The sequence below is a fragment of the Callionymus lyra genome, chromosome 19 (genome assembly GCF_982586985.1).
Source record: "Callionymus lyra chromosome 19, fCalLyr1.hap1.1, whole genome shotgun sequence".
Lineage (NCBI taxonomy): Eukaryota > Metazoa > Chordata > Actinopteri > Syngnathiformes > Callionymidae > Callionymus > Callionymus lyra.
The window spans coordinates 13347866-13369425 of record NC_141836.1 but is presented as its reverse complement, the minus strand read 5'-3'; the positions used below and the strand labels follow the sequence as shown (position 1 = coordinate 13369425).

The window sequence follows — 21560 nt, the reverse complement described above, 5'->3', positions numbered from 1 at the left end:
GAACTTAAAAAATGAGTTCAAATGTGTTCATGTGGTCGACACAGTTCGAACCAAATATTATTTGTCACAAGTTGCACATAAAAAAAACATCTTCGACGTGTCCAAGGTCGAGGCAAAATTGTTGACCTTCGTCGCATATGTCACTCTTCAGTCTTTCAGCACCTGGATGGACGACAAGAAAGGTGAAGATGTTAATCAGTAAACTTTTAAACAGATATGCACGACTGCAGTTAGTAGACATGATGACACACCTTAGATTTTAAATGTTTTTCATAGTAAATGCAATGATATGGACACAACGTGTGAGAAAATATCGCTAAAAAATGTTTTGCAGTATTTTTTCCACAATATTGTATCGATATTCTAACAAATAACATACAAGTATTTATGGCATTTGTTCATTTATGTTTTGCAATTAAGCTTTTGGCCGCTAGACGGCAGCAGTCATTACGTCCTCTGCAACTAAAGAAGCAATGGAGTCCTGTGAGATCCCGGCGATGACTGAGGACGAGAGGATACAGTTGACTCCAGCAGCTTTAAAAACAGATTTCTCTCATTGTAGCCCAAGTTTGGAGTGTTTATTTTTTTTTCTACTTAAAAATAACAGTTTTGCGTTCTAATTAAACCTCCGGCCACTAGATGGCAGCAGTTATTACATCCTCTGCAACTAAAGGAACAATTAAATACCGTGATATACGGCGATGACTGAGGACGAGAGGATACAATCGACTCCAGAAGCTTTGTTTGGACATATTTTGGTTTTCAGAACAAATGAAAGCAGTTACAACTTCATCAAGAGTCATGTGGTCTGTAAATCCTGCAACACCAGAGTCAAGTACTCAGACAATACTACAAATATATACTACAGTATCTCAATACATACATATAGTACCACCAGATTATTGTCAATACACACGCCTTACTACTCACAGAGTGTGGAGTTCATGCAGGACTGTCACTGACTGTCAAGAGTTCAACTTGAAGATAATTGTGGGGCTCATTTGCGGATATAGGGGTTCAAGTATAGATGAGAGGGAGGAAAAGGACAAGTGGAGACAGGTATAATTGTCGGGCTAACACAAATGACCTCCAGGTTTTCGGGTCTGACATCAATCACGCCTCGGCCTTTGTGGAAACGTCAAGCGTGATCCGATAATGACGCTTAAATAAACTTCAATAAAGCAGGTCGTGCGCGGTTCGACGCGCCTTGTTAGCCTATAGAGAGGTGTGTCGACGTAACGCGGGTTAGATAAACTGTAATTCAGCCGAGCACACTCACATACCTGCACACATGCAGCAGCCTCGCCTGCAGCTGCACACACACACACTCAGGTGAAGCACTCCATGCTGGCCTTGGCACGTTCCATCTCGTGCAGGAAATTGTAGAACTGAGGCAGCGTCAACTCTGGAGGCAGGAAACATGAAAATGTGGTCAGAAACCTCAACGTTTTTACGAGAGCGACACGAGACTTCAGCTCAGGTTTGCTAGTAAACGTGGAGTAAACTCCAGTTGTACTGGCAGAGCTTCAGACGAAGACGTGACGTGATTTCATTTTGTATTTTGTCTCAAAACCAGCCAACTATACATACGAAAAAAACCTGAATGGAGGATTTCAAATATTAGACCAAACACGCCTTTGCCACGGTAACAAAAGTAAACATAATGGCACCTGCATAGCGAAGGTTTCTTCTCATCTTTTATCAAAACAAAGATGAACTTTTATTTTCTCATGGCTGGGTTATTCTTCTTTAGACAATAAAGTTATGACAATATTATGGTTTTCAGCAATGTAAGTGATCTTGATCTTGAGCTTGTACAATTACGTGTCAAAGAGTAACGTTTTTTTTTTTAACCTTTATTTATAGTCAGTTTAAGAAACTCACCCATGTAAACATTTTCCGTGGAACTTCCTTTCCTGACCACCAGTTTCAGCTGCACAAGAAAATATAAGAGGAATTAAACATTAACTTCAACTGTCTCATTTAGTTCATGACATCATCATAAAGTGACACTAACTACTTTATAATCATGTGACATCAGCGTCGCACACAAATTCTTCTCGAGCACAGAAAGGAAGTCAAATGGAAAAACATGTGTTCTCATGTTGAAGTCTGAGTGCTTTTTACCTGAAGGAAGATGTTGCCAACTTTCTGGATCTCACTCGTGCCGACAGTAACTGCGGAAGTCAAACATACTTTTAATGACTCAAGACTAGATCAGACATGGACGGGGTGGAGTGAAAGGAAATTTGAGAATTAGTTTAAGTGTTTTTTGTATTTTAATAAGAATTAAATCAATTTACTTTTAATGCGTTATAATAAATGTTTTGTCCTCTAAACATGTTTTTAAATGCTTTTTAATGGGGTTTTTTAATACCACAATATCTTTAAATCACTGTCATTATCGTTATGTAAACACATTTATTATCCAATTGATCTTTGCCTAAGTAGGGACATGATCAAGGGCCAAGAATTAGCACTAGCCTGATGTGCATGGCCTTATAAATATGTGTATGTTGTATAGTTCCCAAGATTGCATGACTCTGTTGACTCATTGAACACACAATTTATGGCAAGTATAAATTCTGATTCATATATTTTAAATGAAGAATACTAACGCTTAAAAACCTTGCATGTTGATCTTTTTATCCAACAACAAGATGATGAACATGTTTATCTTATTTTAGTACTTCAGCAACAGACTTTGTGTGTGTTTTTTAGGACAAGGAATAAATCTAAACACTGTGAAGCTACAGCTATACATTGTCTCTGACTAGTCTAGACCAACAGCTGACTTGTTGAGAAACCTGTAGAGACAGGATCTGCTCTGGGGGGTTTTTCGCATCTCAAGTGATAGCATGTCAATCTGAAGCCAAGTGCAGGACACTAAAGCTGGAGCATTAGCATCTGTGTGGGTCATTAGCCTGCATGAATAAACAGTGAGTCGATCAGAGACTGTCAGCTACTCTAACTTCAGCGGAACAATGGACGACACTAGGGATGCTAACGACGCTGTCAAGTTAAAGACTTTTGAATTGAATGCGAAACGCTTGTACTAAGTGAAATAAAAACATTGAATTGTATTGGCTTCAACAGGCATCTCATCTGCCGTTATACTTTCATTATTTAAATGATTGTTTTTGTCCATCGGGCTCACCTCCGAATTTCCACTCCATGTCTACCAACTGGTTGACCATCAGAGTCTGTCCAATGGCAAGTCTGGACATGACAGGATAATGAGTCCCCCACTGCAAGGAGAGACGGATATTTGTGTTAAACGGGTTTTGTAAGAAAATAAAGTTAAAACTTTCTCATTCAAACAGAATCTTGTTTTTTAAGCACAGTCGGCTAACTTGTAAATGCAACAAATATGAACCATACCTGCTCTGAAAATTGACTTGCTTTGTCTTCATGTAGTCCTGTAAGTTAAGAAAAATTGAATAGTAGCAAAAGTGTTTTAATAAAGCTTGACAATTGCCTGATATATGATGATTTGATCATGCATGTGATATAATATTTTACTTGATGCAGAAGATACACAAATGTTGGGAAATGTAAATCACTTGTTTTTAAAAATAAAAACAACTTGCACATTTTTTCTCTTATAAAATACAGGGATTACAATGTGAAATCCAAATAAAATGTTTGTAAAATTAAAAGAATATTTTCTTTCTGGGGAATAATCTCAAATAGCCTTTAAAGTAAAAACAAGAGAACAAGATATATAATAAGAAACAAGAGAAACTTAAATTGTATTTAAGGTGAAATAACAATAAAGATGTATTATTATTTATTATAACTAGAAAAAAAGGTGAACAATACTGGTTCATATGAATATTTCTTGAGTTAAGATCTTGGTGAATTCTTACCCAGCATCTGAAAATCTTCTTTGATTTGTTCAACTGTCAAACTCTTCTTCAGAGATCCTGAGAAGAAAGAAAACGAAGCACAGTTTTTAGAAAACTAAAATAAACGTAATAAACAAAACAATTCGACTCCAGTTTGTACATTTGAACAAAGATAAATCATATATTATCATCTAAGGATGTTTGAATGTCTCACCCTGCAGCACCATCAACACACTCTTCATCAGGTTCCTGAGAGGACCAGCACTCATCGAGTGTTCTGCCGCAAAGTCATTGAGTTGCTGCACAAACCTTTCTGTCTGCCAGCAGAAAAAATATATATCATATTTTAAAATGCATGCACCGCTGATCTGTGTGAACTCACCTCTTTTGGCTCCAACAGAAAATGAAACAAAATTTCAATCAGACGAGGAAACTGCTGTAAGAGAGAAAATTGAAACAACATTTTTAAAAAACTAATAAAAAACCTTAATTCAAATATTATCAAGACTTGTTTAGGACAGTTAGATCTTAGTTTAACGCATCAGTATTCATTTGAATTCGTTGTTTTCATTTGCAAAAACTAAGATAATAAAGGAGTCTGAAATGGATGAACTGTTATGATGGGATAAAAATTAACATTTTAATCGCAACAGAAAAGTTTGTTTTCTCTTCAGTTCCAGGCGTGAATCACATGATGCGCGTGGAAAGCAGCTAATGTGGATCACATCGCTTTCTTTTAAACATATTAAACGTACATTACTGTCTTTATTTCATTTAATTTAGATATAAAGACGACAATCGAATCTAAAAAAATAAAAATAAAAAAGCGTAACACGGATCGTCACATACCTGTTCGTTAAATTTGTTCAGGTTTTGGAAGTCGGTACTGACAGAGTCCGGTAAATTGTCTTTAGTAAAGTGAAGCTGCATTTTTATTGTTTTATTCTTTTTAATTCACGCCGAAAGTCAACAGCCTGTACTACTCTGTACACTTCCGGGTTCTGGCACTGGCGCATGCGCCTTCATCTTCAGAGCCTGGGACAATAACAAGAGTGAAATAAAGTTTATTATACAAAACACAAGAATGAGAATTACTGGGTCGTTCATAACAGTAATGGCAGTTAACTATGAGCTAGTTTTACCTCTGATTTAATGGTTCAAAACCCGAGGAAGCGGCAGGCTAACGTTATCATTTAAAGTGCAAAGGTCAGGCTCAATGTTCTGTTATTCTACACAATTGTGTCTTTTTTCAGGGAACGTTGAAATAATTCGAAGCAAATCAAGTTTAATGTGCAAAAAAGGAAAGAAAATATGTCAAAAAGTGACTGGACATCCTTTTGTTTAAGCGACACGTCATTAAAAAATAGGAATCTTGTTCCAAAGTAATAAAATAAAAATGAAATGGTCAAAAAGTGAGAAAAGTGGCAAAAGATTATAAGTCAAAGCACTACACATTAAAACCAGGTTAAATTATAACATTGGATGCACAAAAATGGAAATTATTGGATGAAACTGAAAAAAAACAACAACCTTATCCTGCAAACAAGTACCATTACTCCAGGCTTTAAATGTGTAACTGTAGGTAAGTAAGTAAGTAAGTAAGTAAAGGTAATATTTATAGAGCACTTTTCCAGACCAGGGTCACAAAGCGCTTAAACAATCAAAACAATACTCAATAAAATATATACTTAAAATGTCATGATAACACAGAGAACAACACAGGAGTTCCAGAAAATAAAGGAAAATCCTGCACAAATATAAAATGTCTTAAGATGTTTCTTGAAGGAGTCAGTAGATCATCAAACACAGAGAGAGAGGAAGATCATTCCAAATCTTAGGAGCAACAGCCTGGAAGGATTTAAATATTTATTAACTAATCACAATAATGTTTATTGCGTCATTTTCATGTTAGTGTGTCGTGTTGAACTGGATTGTTTGTTTACAAGTCTTATGTTATGCTTTTTTTGTGGTGTTTCAGTGTCAAAAATGTTTCAGCTGAAACAATAAAAGATGCACATCTGTACTTGATATAGTCAATAAATGCTTATAAACATTAGACATTTTGGCAAAGAAAAAAAAAGGCTTCTTAAGCAACACATTTGAAGACAGTGGTTCTTTGATTAAGACTTTAAAACAAACAACTTCACTGTAATAGCATGTTCATTTGTTTAATATAGTTTTCAAAAGATAAAGTGTTAAATTCTAGGGCAGAATCCAGAATGTTTACAAGCTAAGCTACCAAGTTTACAATTCAGCTGAAACATTAACTTATAATAATAATAAAAATGTTCAAATGTGTATAGTTTCATCGATAAAGCACTACAGGGTGGTAAACTTCATGGACTCTTAGTACCAGCAAGAGAATTTTTTTCAATTTACTTTGTTAAGTTCATTGTTTTACTTTAACAAAATCCATCTAACTGTGAATGCATTTACATATTCTTTGGCCCTCTGTGACAAATGAAAAAAATAATAAGAAATTGTGTAGGCACTTGTCTAAGATCTTGGCTTTCTTTTTTTTTTTTTTACAAACCAAACTGCTTGTACGTTCATGCTTTTAAATCCATTAATCATGATTTTCTCTTCAAAAAGTACATATGTTCTACAGTATGTTATAAACAGGTATGACTCTAAAGAGAGAAGATGATAGTGATGGATGAAATAATGACCGACTCATGCTTCTACATGCATTAGAGAAAAAGATAAGAACACCTCACATGTTAGTTCACTTTGACACACAAGTTAACCAACAAATCTTGACATTTGAGGTATAAGACGTGGCAAAAAAAACGTATTTCTTTATTTTTTCCTATCTCTCTGTAGTTCCTGAAGTGTTACTTAGAGTTCAAATGTAAAAGCAGCTGCTCAACGCTGGGTGTGTTGACACCTGAAAATACTTTTTTTTTTGTTCTATCCCTCAGGTCACATTTAATGGGTGTTTACATCTCATAAGCACTTCACTCGAGACCCAATGTGAGCTCACCTCTCCACAGGTCGCCCACCCCTTCTTTTTAAAAGACACACACACACACACATACTCACAGCCTGCGGACACACACACACAGAGGAGAGAGAGTACAAGTGCAGATCTGCAGCAGCACGCTTCTTCTGCGTGATCCGTCGAACCAGCGAGTCCAGAAACTTCATCACTTGTTTTCAACAAGAAGTTTTTGAAAATACAATTTTCGAGTCCGACACGCGTGGATACCTGCACCAGGAGGCAATGTAAGTTACTTTTATTCGCATTACTCGTTTTTTTTAAACACCTTACGATACAGTTATTCCTCGAGTCGTGCGTAAAAATCGTGCACGTGTTTGAAAAAACATCGAGACAAGTTTATATTTCATGTTTGAACTACAAATGCACTCATTACGTGTTGTACATATAGATAATAAGGGCGTTATATACAATATATTACTCGATACGACGAGTTTTTTTTTCTTAAAATAAAGATTTGGCATTCAATATATTACAGTTTAAACATCTTTACTGTCGTTGTTTAGGTTTGCTTTGTTGCTTTTCCTTTTGCTTTGCAAGTTATCAACTTAACCTTTTAAAAAATATAAGAGGCTTGGAGCCCATTTTAGTAGTTGAACCATCTTGAAAAGTTAAGCCATAGTAGTAGACTTCTTGAATTGGCTCAAATATGGGTAATAAAGTAATGTAATAGTATGTCTTGGTGTTAGTTTTGGGTGGCGGTGGTTGGCATGAGTCAGTATCTGAAAGTTGAAAGTGGGTTCAAGTTCACTAAAGGTTCAAGTGTTACAACTCAAAGTACACTAGAATGACACGAGGTTGGACAATTTACAAAGCCAAAGCAAATATTACCCTTGTTACTATCAGTAATTGAACATTAACAACAGGTATTTAAAAGTCCAAAGTAAGACACAGCCTCTCTTTGTATTAATGTGTTAAAATGTGGCCCCGATGTATTGTTAAAATATGGTTGTGGACCCGTTTGGACTGCTTGGATCAACTGCAAATTATTCTCTTCCTCACACACACACACACACACACACACACACCAGGACACCGAGTAGACATGTTTGCTACACCCAGAATTAATGAATTCTACAAGACACCCAAAACATGCACTTGCAGTTAAAGTGAGTTAAACTGAAAGGGAGTCTGTAAACCAATGAAAAATTATGAGCAACGTGTCGATTCATCTCATCAGGCAAAGGTGTGATTCAGGAAATCTGCAGGGACCATCGACCCACATGGGTATTTATCTGTGTCCCCATTTCAACCCACAATTCAGGCATGAAGCTACTGGAGCAGTTTCAAAATCACCGCTAGCTAATTCTTGAACACGCTCACAGTGATAGATTGAGATGTTGAAAGAAAAGATTAAATTCACTTCAAAGTTACAAGTCTCAATTTCAAGTGATGACTGGTCCTCATCTTACCAAACACACTTTATATTTGTGGCCCTTTGTCAGCAGGTAGTGGAGCGGCGACAACGCCGCACATCGAATCTGTCTAAATCTGCCTCAAATGTTACATTTAAAAATGTTGGACGGACTCATTATTCTTGTTGCCATGACAACATCATTTCATGGTGGTCTAGGGATGGCAGCGAAGTCACTTTGGTAATTGAGCACAAAATCAGTGTATAATGGAGTTGTCTGGACTGAAGGGAGAATGCAGTGTATGGGCTCACTGTGGCATCAGCGCGGACAATGGACATCACACTTTCAATTTTCGAGGGTGGAACCAAACTGGAAGGGGCCACGAAGTACATGACAGACGAGGAATGCAGCCCCCAGCAAAAGACCCTGCAGAGCCGATCCCCCCCCCCACCCCTCAAACACACACACACATTTTTGCAAGTGAACAATTCCCCTTTTGCAGTGCAGTCTCTAATCTCTCAGAACCAGACACAACTTTGAAGTGCAACTGCACCCCCTCTCCTCAATGTCCCCTTTCTCTGGGCCCCTCACTCCCCCCCCCGGGTTCCTCTAAAACTTTTTTTTTTCCTGAAACATGTTCCTGCAGAGCTGCAAGATGACGTTCACTACTGCATCGATATAATAATGTAGAGCTTCATGATTCAACATCACAGCAGTGCATTGTTAATAAGAACTGGTTTGTAAACCACAGTCAAAATCCACTCGACGGGTTAGATTGGGCCAAATATCTTTCAGGTGCTAACACAGGAGTTCTGGGGATATAAGCAATACATTCTGATTGAGTTTTGCACTCGAGACGTAAACCACCAAGAAGCAGAAGTACTTCAAGTGATGAAAAAGAAAAAGAACTATGAAAGTGTGGTTTTAACGGTTTATATGTCATGATAAACATAATTATAATTAAAACAAATAGTTATCCAATCATTTAGAGTCACAAACTATTATTGCCAGTGTTTTAAACAACATATTACACCTCATTCATCGGTAATTATCACCTAAAAACTATGAAAATATTATAGTATTATATAAGAAGTATTAAAAGTGACCGTTAGGATGGTAGTAAATACACCAGGATTGAAGATTGATAGGAATGAGTTTTCAGTGGGTTATATGCTGCTTAAACAAGTATTTCATGAATGGTAAAGTGTAACAAAAAAAGATTTTTGAGTGTGTAGAAAATACTTTTTTCTCTCCTGTAGCGTTTTTTTTTACAGTGTCTCTCTAGAAAAAAAATGCCTTAGCATTGATAAGAGCAAGTTCAAGTTGGGGTTACGTTCATGTTTGACTGTAGAAATAAATCAAAAATCTTCTAACTCTCATGACATTTGACACAACATTAATTTGAAAAACCTTTGACTGGCCTATAAATACATTTTCACGGCCTGAATGTTAAAGCCTAGTTCAAGATTTGAACCAAGTTCACTTCCTGTTTGTTCAGGAACTCGCTCACCTCATGGAGGAGGAAGTTTCTTTTTTTTATAGCAGTTTCTCCTTCATACTGTTGGGTACATCCTCCCATGATGCACCAGTAGACATTCGGTTGTGCAACGTTCGTTTCAGAGAAGGAGTTTTTAACCATTGACCAGCGTCACCTTTAACCCTGACTTCTCCTGCAGGTTTGAAAAGGAGTCAGGACAAGAGTTGGACCAGTCGACTGTGACGGTCAAACCTCCCAGCCAATACTCTGCAGCGATCATGGAGGAGAGCAACAACATGACAGCGACGGTGAGTCGAACAACACTTTTGTTGGGACGCGGCGATGGTGGAGTTGCATTCAGAATGACAATATAAACTGTGGAAAAAAGGTTCACCGCTCAAGTGGGGGAATTAGGTGAATGAAATGAACGTCAGGTAAAACATGCACTTGCATGTTCAGGCGTTGATTCTGCTGAATTCAAGTGCTTGATCATTTTCACACATATTTGTTTAACTGTCCGTTAACACTCCTTCCTCTTTTCCCAGCATCATAAGTCACTTTTTCTGAAAGGTACATTTCCTTCCTGCTCCATCTGTTTCCTACTTCACTTTCTCACTCTCTGACTCACTTTGTTTATTATATACATCTATTAAATCCCTGCAGATTGCTGTTGTCAATCATTGAGATGCAATTGAGGACTTGTTTATGCTGACAATTTAAAATAATTGTAGGTTTACTTGTGAGTTCAAGCATTACTTGAAATGATGCGTATCACGTCTTGATAGAGCTTCATAAAACAATAACATACTTAATTTTAGCGTGTTTGTGTGTCCCAAAAAGCGCAAAATAAATATGATGTTTATTATTATTTTATGACTATAGATCAGGACCACTGATGGCGAGACATGTCCTAAAAAATTAAACATAAATTTGACTTTCAAACAATGTTAAACATAAATAATACATTTTGTAATTATTAGTACCATTACTATTATTATAATAATGTACAGTAGTGTATTTAATTAAGAAAAAATAAATGTACAATACAGACAATGTCCTGTATTTGGCATTTATTTAAATAGTGTATTTTTACAGGAAATATATCAGTTTTTTCATGCTGATAAAGGGTTATCTTCATGGGTCTTTATATCAACATGACCACATATTATACTGTTAAAAATCATAGAAGTTGAAAAAACATGGGAAATTACCTGAATACGAGTACTATGGAAGTACTGATGATTCAGCGAATGAATCAAAGCTTGAGAACTACAGTAATTTCAAACGCGCTTAAATAAAGCGTGGGTCATGTTTGAACGTGTGAGTCATTACTATTGGCTGGAGGTGAGACGTCTGAGTCACAGATTCCTCATGTCAGCAGGTAAGATCAACAGCATGCAGGTCGAGATGACCCTCTTGTCTACATGTATACAGTTGGATTGGATCGGATTAGAGGGGTCCCTTGCGACCCGCGGGCCCATGACCTCCATTAATTGCATAATATTTTACGAGTGTAGTCAGAGCCATTGATGTTCAATGTCAGATAAGGAATAAAGATTATCACATCAAATGGTATAATTGGTATAGCTTCGATTATATAGTTAGGATTTCTCAAATAAAATAACATAAATTCCCAGGGTGACCACACAAATCCATTAAACCACAAAATATAATAATCAAAATTGTCAAAGAAAACTGGAAGAAAGACCCCCCAGTCTGCAGTCCAGTCTCCACAAGAACTGACATCTGGTTGAGTTAGAAACAATTTTAAAAAGTCTTCTGATTTAATGTGAATACGCTGGTGGTGTTCTGGCTGTAATAATCATTTAGTCTGGGCCAAGTTATCTGACAGAGTCCTCAGAGCGCCTCAGGACAAGTCTTCACCTACAGTGGAATGTTGGTGATGCGAGCGCGGCGTGCACACACACTGATGTAAATGTTTTTTATTATCATCTGCCTGTTCACACACGTAATGCACTTCCACACAAGTGTTTGAAGTTAAGTTGAGCTAATCTTTCGATACATTTTTAATTACACATTTGTCACAGTTTGGTGAATGCACCCTTGTTAAGTGTTAATACTGAGAGCGCAGTCATGTTTAAACAAATGCTAGCGCCGCTGCTGTATCACCAGAGAACCCGGCCGCCTCACACGGGTCTTCTTTTTCGCTCGCCGAAATGTTGACAATCCTGCACCAGGTCTGTCTTGCCTCTACACTATCACGTCAATCTCACTGACAATGGGAAGCTTTGGCTGAAACTTCAGACGGATTTGTCCTGTCGTCGAGTTTTTCTCATGATCTCTTTTACCTGAAATGAAAATCAGCTTCTGCTGTGATGTTTTTTGCCAGCGTTTCCTTGCTTGTCACCAGTGTAATGCTTTAAATTGAGCATTTCTAGTTAACATACATTTCTATCGCTGAATAAATATTGTAGTATCAGGGTCAAAATAAATAAAAGTGGTTAAAAGTAGGCGTCATAATATTCAGTATATAGATAGAGTCAAATATCATATTTTTTCATAATACCGTATCAACATTCAAGATGTACAGGATTAAAAAAGATTCAACTCATATTATTTCAATAAAGTTTGAATAAAATACAATAATTGGATTACAAATTTAAAATTAACATAACAATAATTACCCTATTTTGTGATGCAATCAAATTTTAGTCTGGAAGCAGTTATAATCTTCCCAATCAAAGTGATGACTGAGGATGAGAGGATACAATCAACTTCAGCTGCTTTTGAAGCTAAATATTGGACATATTTTGGTTTCAAAACCAATTAAAGCAGTTTCGACGTATCCAGTATCTCAATATATTGTATCATGGTAGGTATCTTATCACCAGATTCTTACACACCACTAGACTGACTCGCAAGAAGGAACCACAGAAGAAGAAGGGCGGGGAACAGAGGGTGCTCGTCCGATTAGGATCACAGGGATCCAAACCTTATGTTCGTTAGCAAAAATACTTAATTCAACACGTCAAGACCTGGTCAGCAATTCTCTCAAGTTAATTCCTTATTATGCTCACGATAAATGCAGCCATTATTAACAATTTCTTATGACTTATATTGATCGTTGATCTACCGTGTATCCAGGCGGTGGTGAACGGGGACAAACCTCCGACAGACGGTCTCTCAGAGAACGTCAGCGGCGTGGGACTCACCAATGAAAACATCGCGCTGACCGGAGCGGAACCGCCGTCACCGTTCAGCCCCAAACAGAACGGAGGCGCCACTTCGCCTCAAGGTACGCGTTTTATGACCCAACAGATTTAAGCCTTGATATGAAGTCAAAAAGTGAAAGTTCAGTTTTTACTTTGACATGTTAGTTTGCCCGAAAGGTAGAAGCAAATATTAGGTTTCTCCTGTGCCATCTGTCTAACCTTCTGTTACGTCACTGCCTCCAGAGGACAACCAGTGTCTGACGGGCTCCAGGAAGCGGAGCAGGAAGAGGTCTGAGGAGGAGGAGAATGCCTGGGACAGCTACAGCGAGGTACGTCTTTGAACGGAACTAGAACGTCAGACCTGAAGAGCAAACCTCACAACTTTTTATTCCTCCAGGAAAAGTCCCTGCGTCAGACACCGCAACCCAGAACCATCTTCCAGGCCGGTCTGACGGAAAACTCAAATCCCAAGCCCCGCAGACACAACCGCAAACATGACCATATGCACGCAGCGGTGAATACAGATTTTGCTGAAACTTAAAAACAGTCCACGTTGATGCTAAGATATTCTTAAATATTTACCTCCAGTGTGGAAGAGGTCCTGCAGCGGGTCTGGCCGTGTCCAAAGGCGTTGAGGCTCCCCGCCTGGAGCTGATGGAGCAGGACTCCAAAGACTCGGCTCAAAGCAGCAGCACCTCGTCCAGCGTGGAGAGACAGCCAGAGTACAACGTAAGTCACACAAGATCAAAGTAGCAAGTCCACTTTTTTAGCTTTATTATCTCTATAAACTTCCTAAATTATACAAGTTATGTCTCAGCAAGTAGAAGACATGCGTGTCCAGTAGGAATTTACGAGTGTCGCCTGAGGGCATCCCCCCCCCCCCCCGAGAGAAATCTGATCTTTGATCTTTCCCCCTTCGTTCGGGCGGGACAAACCCGTGTTTACCCTGATCCGGTCGACTCTCAGGTATTAGGAACCATCAGTAAATGAAACCGGCATCCGAACATCTGCGAGTCTGTGCACGCCCGCTGGAAAGCGTATGCTTCCACTTCATTCTTGTTCAGTTCAGTGACTCATGTTGCACCTTTTTTTTTGTCTTTATGAAGCTTAAAAGCTTGTTGGATCAGCTGGACTGGTGCGTGCTGCCATTTGTTCAAGAATACAATGAACATATATTTGACCCAATAAAAGGGGACATTGAATGTACACTATCCTAATGAAGCAAAGCGGGAAAATAGATTTCTTGGAGTTATAAAGCATATTTAATATCATTGATCATAATATATAAGTGACCATTTCTCCCGCTTAATTACCTCTGCCAAGGAGATTATGTGATGTGGACAGTGCAACAAAGAATGAAGTATTGGTGGTTTTTCCAGATTATTCAGTAAAGTAATTACAGGGATAATAAAACGAGACGTTGAATTCTCAGGATAACAAAGGTTATACCATCGGCGAGCTGGTGTGGGGGAAAATCAAGGGATTTTCCTGGTGGCCCGGGATCGTAGTAACATGGAGGGCGACTGGGAAGCGACAGGCCACACACGGGATGAGGTGGCTGCAGTGGTTCGGGGACGGCAAGTTCTCAGAGGTGAGTCAAAAAAACAGGATCCTTTTTCCCGGCAGAACTAGCCATAGAAATGTCTCTTTATGGCTCACCTGACCACGTTTGTTACAGGTGTCGGCGGACAAGCTGGACTCCATCACTGCCTTCGAAAAGTTCTTCAACCAGGCTTCCTACACCAAGCTGGCCTCCTATAGAAGAGCCATCTTCCAGGCTCTGGAGGTGAGACTCTAGTTTAAATGACCACAAAAACAAGATGTTTGACCTGTCAATTTTTAACACAATATCTATTTAAGCAAGTGACAGAGTGTTTTTTAAAAGGGAGGACGACCTGTCAACAACACGTCACGTCTTGTTGCCGTGTGATATCTGTTTCTTTTCCTTCAACATCCCATCAACTCGCACTCGTCCTGCTCTTTTGTCTCCTTTGGCTTTTGAAATCTTTTCTTTGTACTATCTGAGAACACACAAAAGAAAGAAGAAAAAAAAAGCACATAATAACGGGTGTTTCCCTTCTATGGTAACATGGTTAAGTCTTCCACAAACATTTTTTTTTCTTGCCTCCTGAAGATCGCCAGCATCCGGGCAGAGAAGACGTTCCCTCAGAGTGAATCAGAGAATCCAGAGGACCAGGTCAAACCCATGTTGGACTGGGCCAACGGGGGCTTCCTGCCTAAAGGAGAGGAGGGACTCAAGCCAACACAAAATGGCGGTAAGCAACAGATCAAGTTAGAATGAAATGGACGTTTGTATCGATAAGTTCATCCCAACAATAAGTTTCGTCGCCTTGTCCGAGTAGACCGTAAAACACTGGACCAGGTTCTGGATGTCGCCATTCCCGAGTACTTCCCGAGTGCCAAGCGACCCCGTGTCAGCGCCAGCAAGGCCAAGGCAGGACCCGAGGAGACGTACAGCAGAGGTTTGGATCCGATCCGACTCCGCTCACTTCCACACAACTGCAACCGTGATCTAACATGACGTCTGCTCTGTCCACAGAACAAATGGTGAATGAAGTGGTGAAAAACAAAAGAAGTTTAGAAGGTACGGGCTTTTAATTTCATGTGTTAGGATGTGAGGGAAAAAACACACTATATTACTTATAATACATAAATTTAACTTAATTCCAATTCATCCAAAAATGTGACTTTAAATGACAATTATATACATTTTAGATTCATAAATTGAATGGCTTTTAAGACTTTCCAAAGAACCTTGTTCATGTTTTCATGTCTTCTATCTTTAGAGTTCTGCCTCTCATGTGGCAAGATGAGAGTCGTGACTTTCCATCCGCTGTTTGAAGGAGGCCTGTGCCAGACATGCAAGGTAAACCATCTCCTATCACCTGTTCTTCTTAGTTTAATGGCTGAGGAATCTTAAAAATGAGGCAGGAGCGAATCCATCTCTCCTCCATGGGGAGCATTTTTAATGTAAAGCTGTTATTTTTCTCTTCTAACACAGTTTAAATAACATTTTCTCTGCAGATTTTTTTTTAACATTCAGTTGAAATAACTCAAATTAAGATGATAAATGTGTCATTTAGTGGATAACATAAACCTTGAAGTTACAGGAACTTCAAAGTATCCACTGCTGTCGTAAGTGTCAAAGTGTTTAACAGGACATTTACGAGACTTTCACTCAATACATTCCTTCAATCCAGCTCGAGGCAAACATGCAGTACGTTCCACATTAGAAAAACCTACAGAGGTGGATTGAGAACACAAAATTGTCTGGATGTGGTTGTCTTTGTGTGCACAAAGTAGCTGTCTTTAGGATGAATGAAAATGAATGAAGTAATTCACGATAAATCTGTGTCCAGGATGTGTACCTGGAGATGTCGTACATGTACGATGACGACGGCTACCAGTCGTACTGCACCATTTGCTGCGGAGGACGAGAGGTTCTGCTGTGCGGCAACGCAAACTGCTGCAGGTGAGAGACACGAACAAAAAAACTAAATGTAAAAGTGTGTAGTGGCAAGAATCTGGCGACACAATATAATGCAATACTGTATGAACAAGGATATATTTGTAGTATTGTCCGAGTACTGACAGAATTTACAAACTGCATGAATCTTCTCCAGAGGGATTAATAAAGTATTTCTATCTATCCATCTATTTTGAAACAAAGATATGTCTGATCAGCTTTTAGAGCTGCTGGAGTCCACTGTATCCTCTCGTCCCCAGTTCTCGCCACAATTAAGGTTGTAATGAATGCTGCCATCTAGTGGCCGGAACTTTAATTGGATCACAAAAATCATAAAATGCTGTAAGTAAGTAAGTAAGTAAGTAAGTAATATTTATTTATATAGCGCTTTTCGAGACCAGGGTCACAAAGCGCTTTAACAATCAAAACAATACTCAAAACAGTACGTACTTCAAAGATCAAGACAACACCGAGAACAACACAGGAGTTCGAGAAATTCAAGGAAAAGCCTGAACAAATAGATGTTAATAGTAACAAAAAACATTGTGATCAATATAGTTTGGAAATGTAGTTTTGAATTATAACAAAATATATGTATCGTATCCGTATATTCGTACACCACTACACATGAGTACATGCAATTGAAGTTTTTCTTTAATCTCACAAAAACTCCTTCACATGTCTTCAGGTGTTTCTGTGTCGACTGTCTGGACATTTTGGTGGATCCCGGTGCGTCGAACAACGCCCGGTATCTGGATCCGTGGCGCTGCTACATGTGTCAGCCACCACTTCAGTACGGCGTCCTGAAGCAACGACACAACTGGAGTTTCAAGCTGCAGGAGTTTTTCGGCAACGACAACGGACAAGAGTTTGTAAGTCGATTTTCAAGATCTTAAGAATCAGCAAAGACTAACAGCAAAAACGAACTCCCCCTCGCCTTCTTCCTCCAGGAGAAACCAAAGATTTATCCAGCAGTTCCTGCAGAGCAGAGGCGACCAATCAGAGTTCTTTCGCTGTTTGATGGCATCGCTACTGGTAGGATGTTCAAGTGACTTAAAAATGTATTTTGTTGCTCACATGTTGGCGTCTCTGTTCACAGGGTATCTGGTTCTGAGGGATCTGGGTTTCAAGCTTGACCAGTACATAGCATCGGAAGTGTGCGAGGAATCCATCTCTGTGGGCGTCGTCAGACATGAAGGAAGGATCCAGTACGTCCACGATGTCAGGAACATCACCAGGAAACATGTGGGTACAATTTTAAAAGCAAAACACAAATGTAAAGTTGGCGATGATATTGAAGGTATTAGGGCCAACAGAATATTGAGGGGTTGAATTTAACATTGTAAATGTAGAAACTTTTTTAATTGTTAAGTATTTTAAAGCATTGAATTAATTTTTACAATTAATTGTATTATATACGTGTATTGAAAATCTTAATTTGTTTTATTTATAATAGAATTTTAAAAATTCAAATATTGAATGAAAATGAATGTTTTTTTAACCTGGTATTATTTCTGTAATAGTTTACTGTAAAAAAAGAAAAAAGAATATATATATATATATATATATATATTTTTATAATATAATATTAAACTTCTAAAAAAGTTATTCATTTTGAAAATGTTGAATTTTTCCAAATTCAATATTAAAAAATATTTTAACGTACAAATTATTGAATAGAATGAAATTGAAACTAATTTTACCTTTCAATATAAAATTGTTGACTTTAATTGTTGTTAATCATAATTTTAAGAGTTTAAGTAAGTAAGTTTAATTACATTTTAATTGTTCAAATCATCCATTAAATATTCTGACATTATTTAAAGAGTTTTTTCCGTATATGTCGATATAATATATGATTTTCTGTACGACAACTTTTAATGCTGGAGGACGTTGTTGTGTCACAGATACAAGAATGGGGTCCATTCGACCTGGTGATTGGAGGAAGTCCCTGTAACGACTTGTCCATCGTGAACCCGGCGAGAAAAGGTCTTTACGGTAAGACCTCCATCAAGAGACTTAAAGAAGGTTCAAGTTGTCAATTTCATCGCTCATGTCTGTTCTAGAAGGGACTGGGAGGTTGTTTTTCGAGTTCTACCGCCTGCTGAGTGAAGCCAAACCCAAAGAAGGAGAGAACCGGCCGTTCTTCTGGATGTTTGAAAACGTGGTCGCGATGGGAGTCAACGACAAGCGGGACATCTCGCGCTTCCTGGAGGTGAGGACACTTTTTTTAAGAAGGGTTTGATCTTGTTTTTGGATGGGATTTGACTCAAACGGATTTCTTTAGTGCAACCCTGTGATGATCGACGCCATCGAGGTCTCTGCTGCTCACCGTGCCAGATACTTTTGGGGGAACCTGCCTGGCATGAACAGACCTCTGTGTGCGTCTGGGATGGACAAGCTGGAGCTGCAGGACTGCTTGGACCACGGACGGGTTGCTAAGGTTTGAAGCACACAGAGAATGTTAAACTTGATGTTTGTTTTTTCTTGAGAAAATTAACCTCTTTTTCCTACTTTTGCAGTTTGGGAAAGTGCGCACCATCACCACACGCTCCAACTCCATCAAACAAGGGAAGGACCAACACTTTCCTGTGATGATGAACGGCAAGGAGGACATCCTGTGGTGCACAGAACTAGAGAGGTGAGTTAACGCTGTAGCAAGTCACATGAAAGTCTTAAGAATAAAGAGAAACGGTTTGATCCCTGAAGATCAATGATGCTCATCACCGACCTTTTTTAATCAATGAAATTTAAAATCAGTTAAATATACGAACAGTGTCGAAAAAAGATCAGTTCCATCTAAATAATGAATGCTTAATTTGGAAATTTCAACACTTTAATTTTTCTTCTTAACCTTTTTTGTTTACCATTCAATTGTTTTTAATTATATTAATTCAATAACTTCTATATTGAAAGTTTGAGGTTTTTTTATTGAATAATCGTATTAAATCATTTGTATATTTAAAGGTTGAATTTGTTTAATATTTAAATAATTCATTTCAGAAAATAGATATTTGCATTATTAATGTTTTTTTTTTTTTTTTACAAAGTTGATATTCGTTTTCCTATAAATAAAAATAAATTTTCTGCATTATTTTTTATTTTATTTATAGACTTTTTTAATACATTTTTTCTAAATTTATGTCAATAATTAAACATTTTCAATACACAATTATACCATAAAAAGAGATGTCAATTTTCGCATTGACAAATAAAAACGCAACGATTCCATATAAAGTCAATTCATCTATTCTGATATACTAATAAAGTGCATCGAGAGCTATCCTAGGATGTAACTTGGCATGTTGTGCAGCAGGGGGTGCTGTTGCTCAATGCTTTATTAACACAGATCACCTTCTCTTTCAGGATTTTTGGTTTCCCCGTCCACTACACAGACGTGTCCAACATGGGTCGCGGTGCGAGGCAGAGACTTCTGGGCCGGTCCTGGAGTGTCCCCGTCATCCGACATTTGTTCGCACCCCTCAAAGACTACTTTGCCTGCGAATAGACGTCACCGACCACTGCATGTGTCCAGAAGGTGGCGACGTGTTTACAGCCTGTTGACTGTACACAGTATTCTGCTCGATGCACTACAACCTAAAATATCACAGGAATGCAGTATCAAAGATAATCACGTTTGTAGCCTTTTAGGCGTTTTTTTCTAAAAGGTTTTTGGTATATTTTGGTTAGGAGACGTTAATGCTGCTGATACAAACACCTACAGTTACTTTAAACCAAAGTTATCATGGATGTTGCCTCGGTTTGTTTTTGTAACATTTGAAATTGTGTAACAAAGTAGTTTAAAAACCTGGCGAGTTACGTTTATCAAAGCAGGTTAAGGAAAACACTTGTAAGCTAAAGGCAGCATATTTTACCTCGTTCGTAGTTTTACACCACTTTTATCTGTAGTTGTGAGCAATTATTCTAGACTGTTTTTTACACAATTTCTAAACAGGTTTAAATGTTCTTAAAAACCTAATACCAATACTTGAAACTTCTTTCTTGTATATTTTTGTGTTGATTCCAGAGAGTTGAGAAGGTATTTTGCGCCGATACGAACCGTCTGGAACTTCAACTCTAAGCACTGACTTACGCAGGTTGTTCAACGTTGGCGTATCCGTTATTTAATTCTATTTAAAGTTGTGATACGGTCAGAACACTGGGATGACGTGTGATACTTTTTGAGCCCAGAAAACTGGAAGCATTGGAACATTTTGAGCTTTTACCTCAAACTAGTCAACACTGTCTTTGGTGCTCATAGTTATAGTAATATTTTTATACCTTTTGTACTGAACAGAGAGAGTTTTTTTTCATCACTTTTGAGGATATTAAAGGAAAACCTTTGTGTATATTGTTGAGATCATCATGGAAACCAAAACATGTTTACACTGTAAAAATGACCATGTCTTGTTTGGGTTAATCAAGTACAAACTTTTGGCTTTAATATTTTGTTTGGAAAACAAATCAAGACTTTATTAAAATAACCAGTTTTGGTTTGTTTGTTCAAGTATATCTTAGATGATTCTTCATCTTTTTTGATTCAAACATTGTTCTTCACACAATGTCTTCCCCAAAAACACTGTTCTTTTCTTTGAAAGGTTTGAAAAAGTAGTTACACTGTAGCTTTTGTATTTCCGATTTACTGTTGTACATATACTGTTTACTCAATAAAGCCTAGATTTGTTGATGCAAAAATCAAGTTGTCTTCAAATATTTACTTATTCCAAATGATTTTTTTCCCCACTGAATTTTACTGATCCAGGTCATTTCACATTTGACCCCATTCTTCCTGGAGCTCTGACAACAAGTTGACCTTTCAACTATTTTCAACTACTTTCAAACAATTTCCCGAAGGAGACCTCCTGAGGGATCAATAAAGTTTTACCTTACCTTACCCTTATTTACTGAACTACTTAGAAAACGATTACTACTACATATTTTATAAATTGCTCACTGTGATGTCCGTCAACGTTGCAACATTAATCACACCCCAAAATAAACCCTGGATACTTTCCCTCCACGTCGCCTGCATGAGTTCAGCACGCTTCCAAGTCGTGCTGAGAGTTGGCGGTCATCAGGTTCTTTTGGGACGACTCCAGCCCGGGTTCATGGTGTGGAAATGTGACTCAAGTTTTGCGGAGTCACTCAACAGAGAGACGGGAATAGACTCACTTCCCTTCTGTGACCCGATGATTTGTTAAGCAGCAGTACATAATTCTGGT

At 38.1% G+C, this 21560-nt stretch overlaps 2 protein-coding genes across 2 annotated transcripts; one reads left to right on the top strand and one right to left on the bottom strand.

Annotated features, from left to right (window-relative positions):
* Positions 1–24: 24 nt before the first annotated feature.
* Positions 25–4840, bottom strand: commd7 (COMM domain containing 7). Its single transcript, XM_087781271.1, has 10 exons — positions 4698–4840; positions 4231–4284; positions 4063–4165; positions 3870–3926; positions 3382–3419; positions 3158–3248; positions 2128–2177; positions 1885–1933; positions 1284–1405; positions 25–162 (listed from the first exon to the last, which is right to left on the bottom strand). Exons 1-9 carry the CDS (start codon positions 4776–4778, stop codon positions 1329–1331), a joined length of 600 nt encoding a protein of 199 aa, XP_087637397.1. The 5' UTR covers positions 4779–4840; the 3' UTR covers positions 25–162; positions 1284–1328.
* Positions 4841–6886: 2046 nt separating this feature from the next.
* Positions 6887–19941, top strand: dnmt3bb.1 (DNA (cytosine-5-)-methyltransferase 3 beta, duplicate b.1). The gene is made up of 21 exons (XM_087781074.1): positions 6887–7073; positions 9878–9986; positions 12784–12934; positions 13095–13180; positions 13249–13365; positions 13440–13580; positions 14284–14442; positions 14530–14637; positions 14986–15127; positions 15215–15334; positions 15412–15456; positions 15659–15738; positions 16232–16344; positions 17027–17210; positions 17289–17373; positions 17438–17583; positions 18246–18336; positions 18405–18553; positions 18626–18781; positions 18861–18979; positions 19705–19941. Coding segments are annotated over exons 1-21 (2445 nt in total). The 5' UTR covers positions 6887–7071; the 3' UTR covers positions 19847–19941.
* Positions 19942–21560: the final 1619 nt, after the last annotated feature.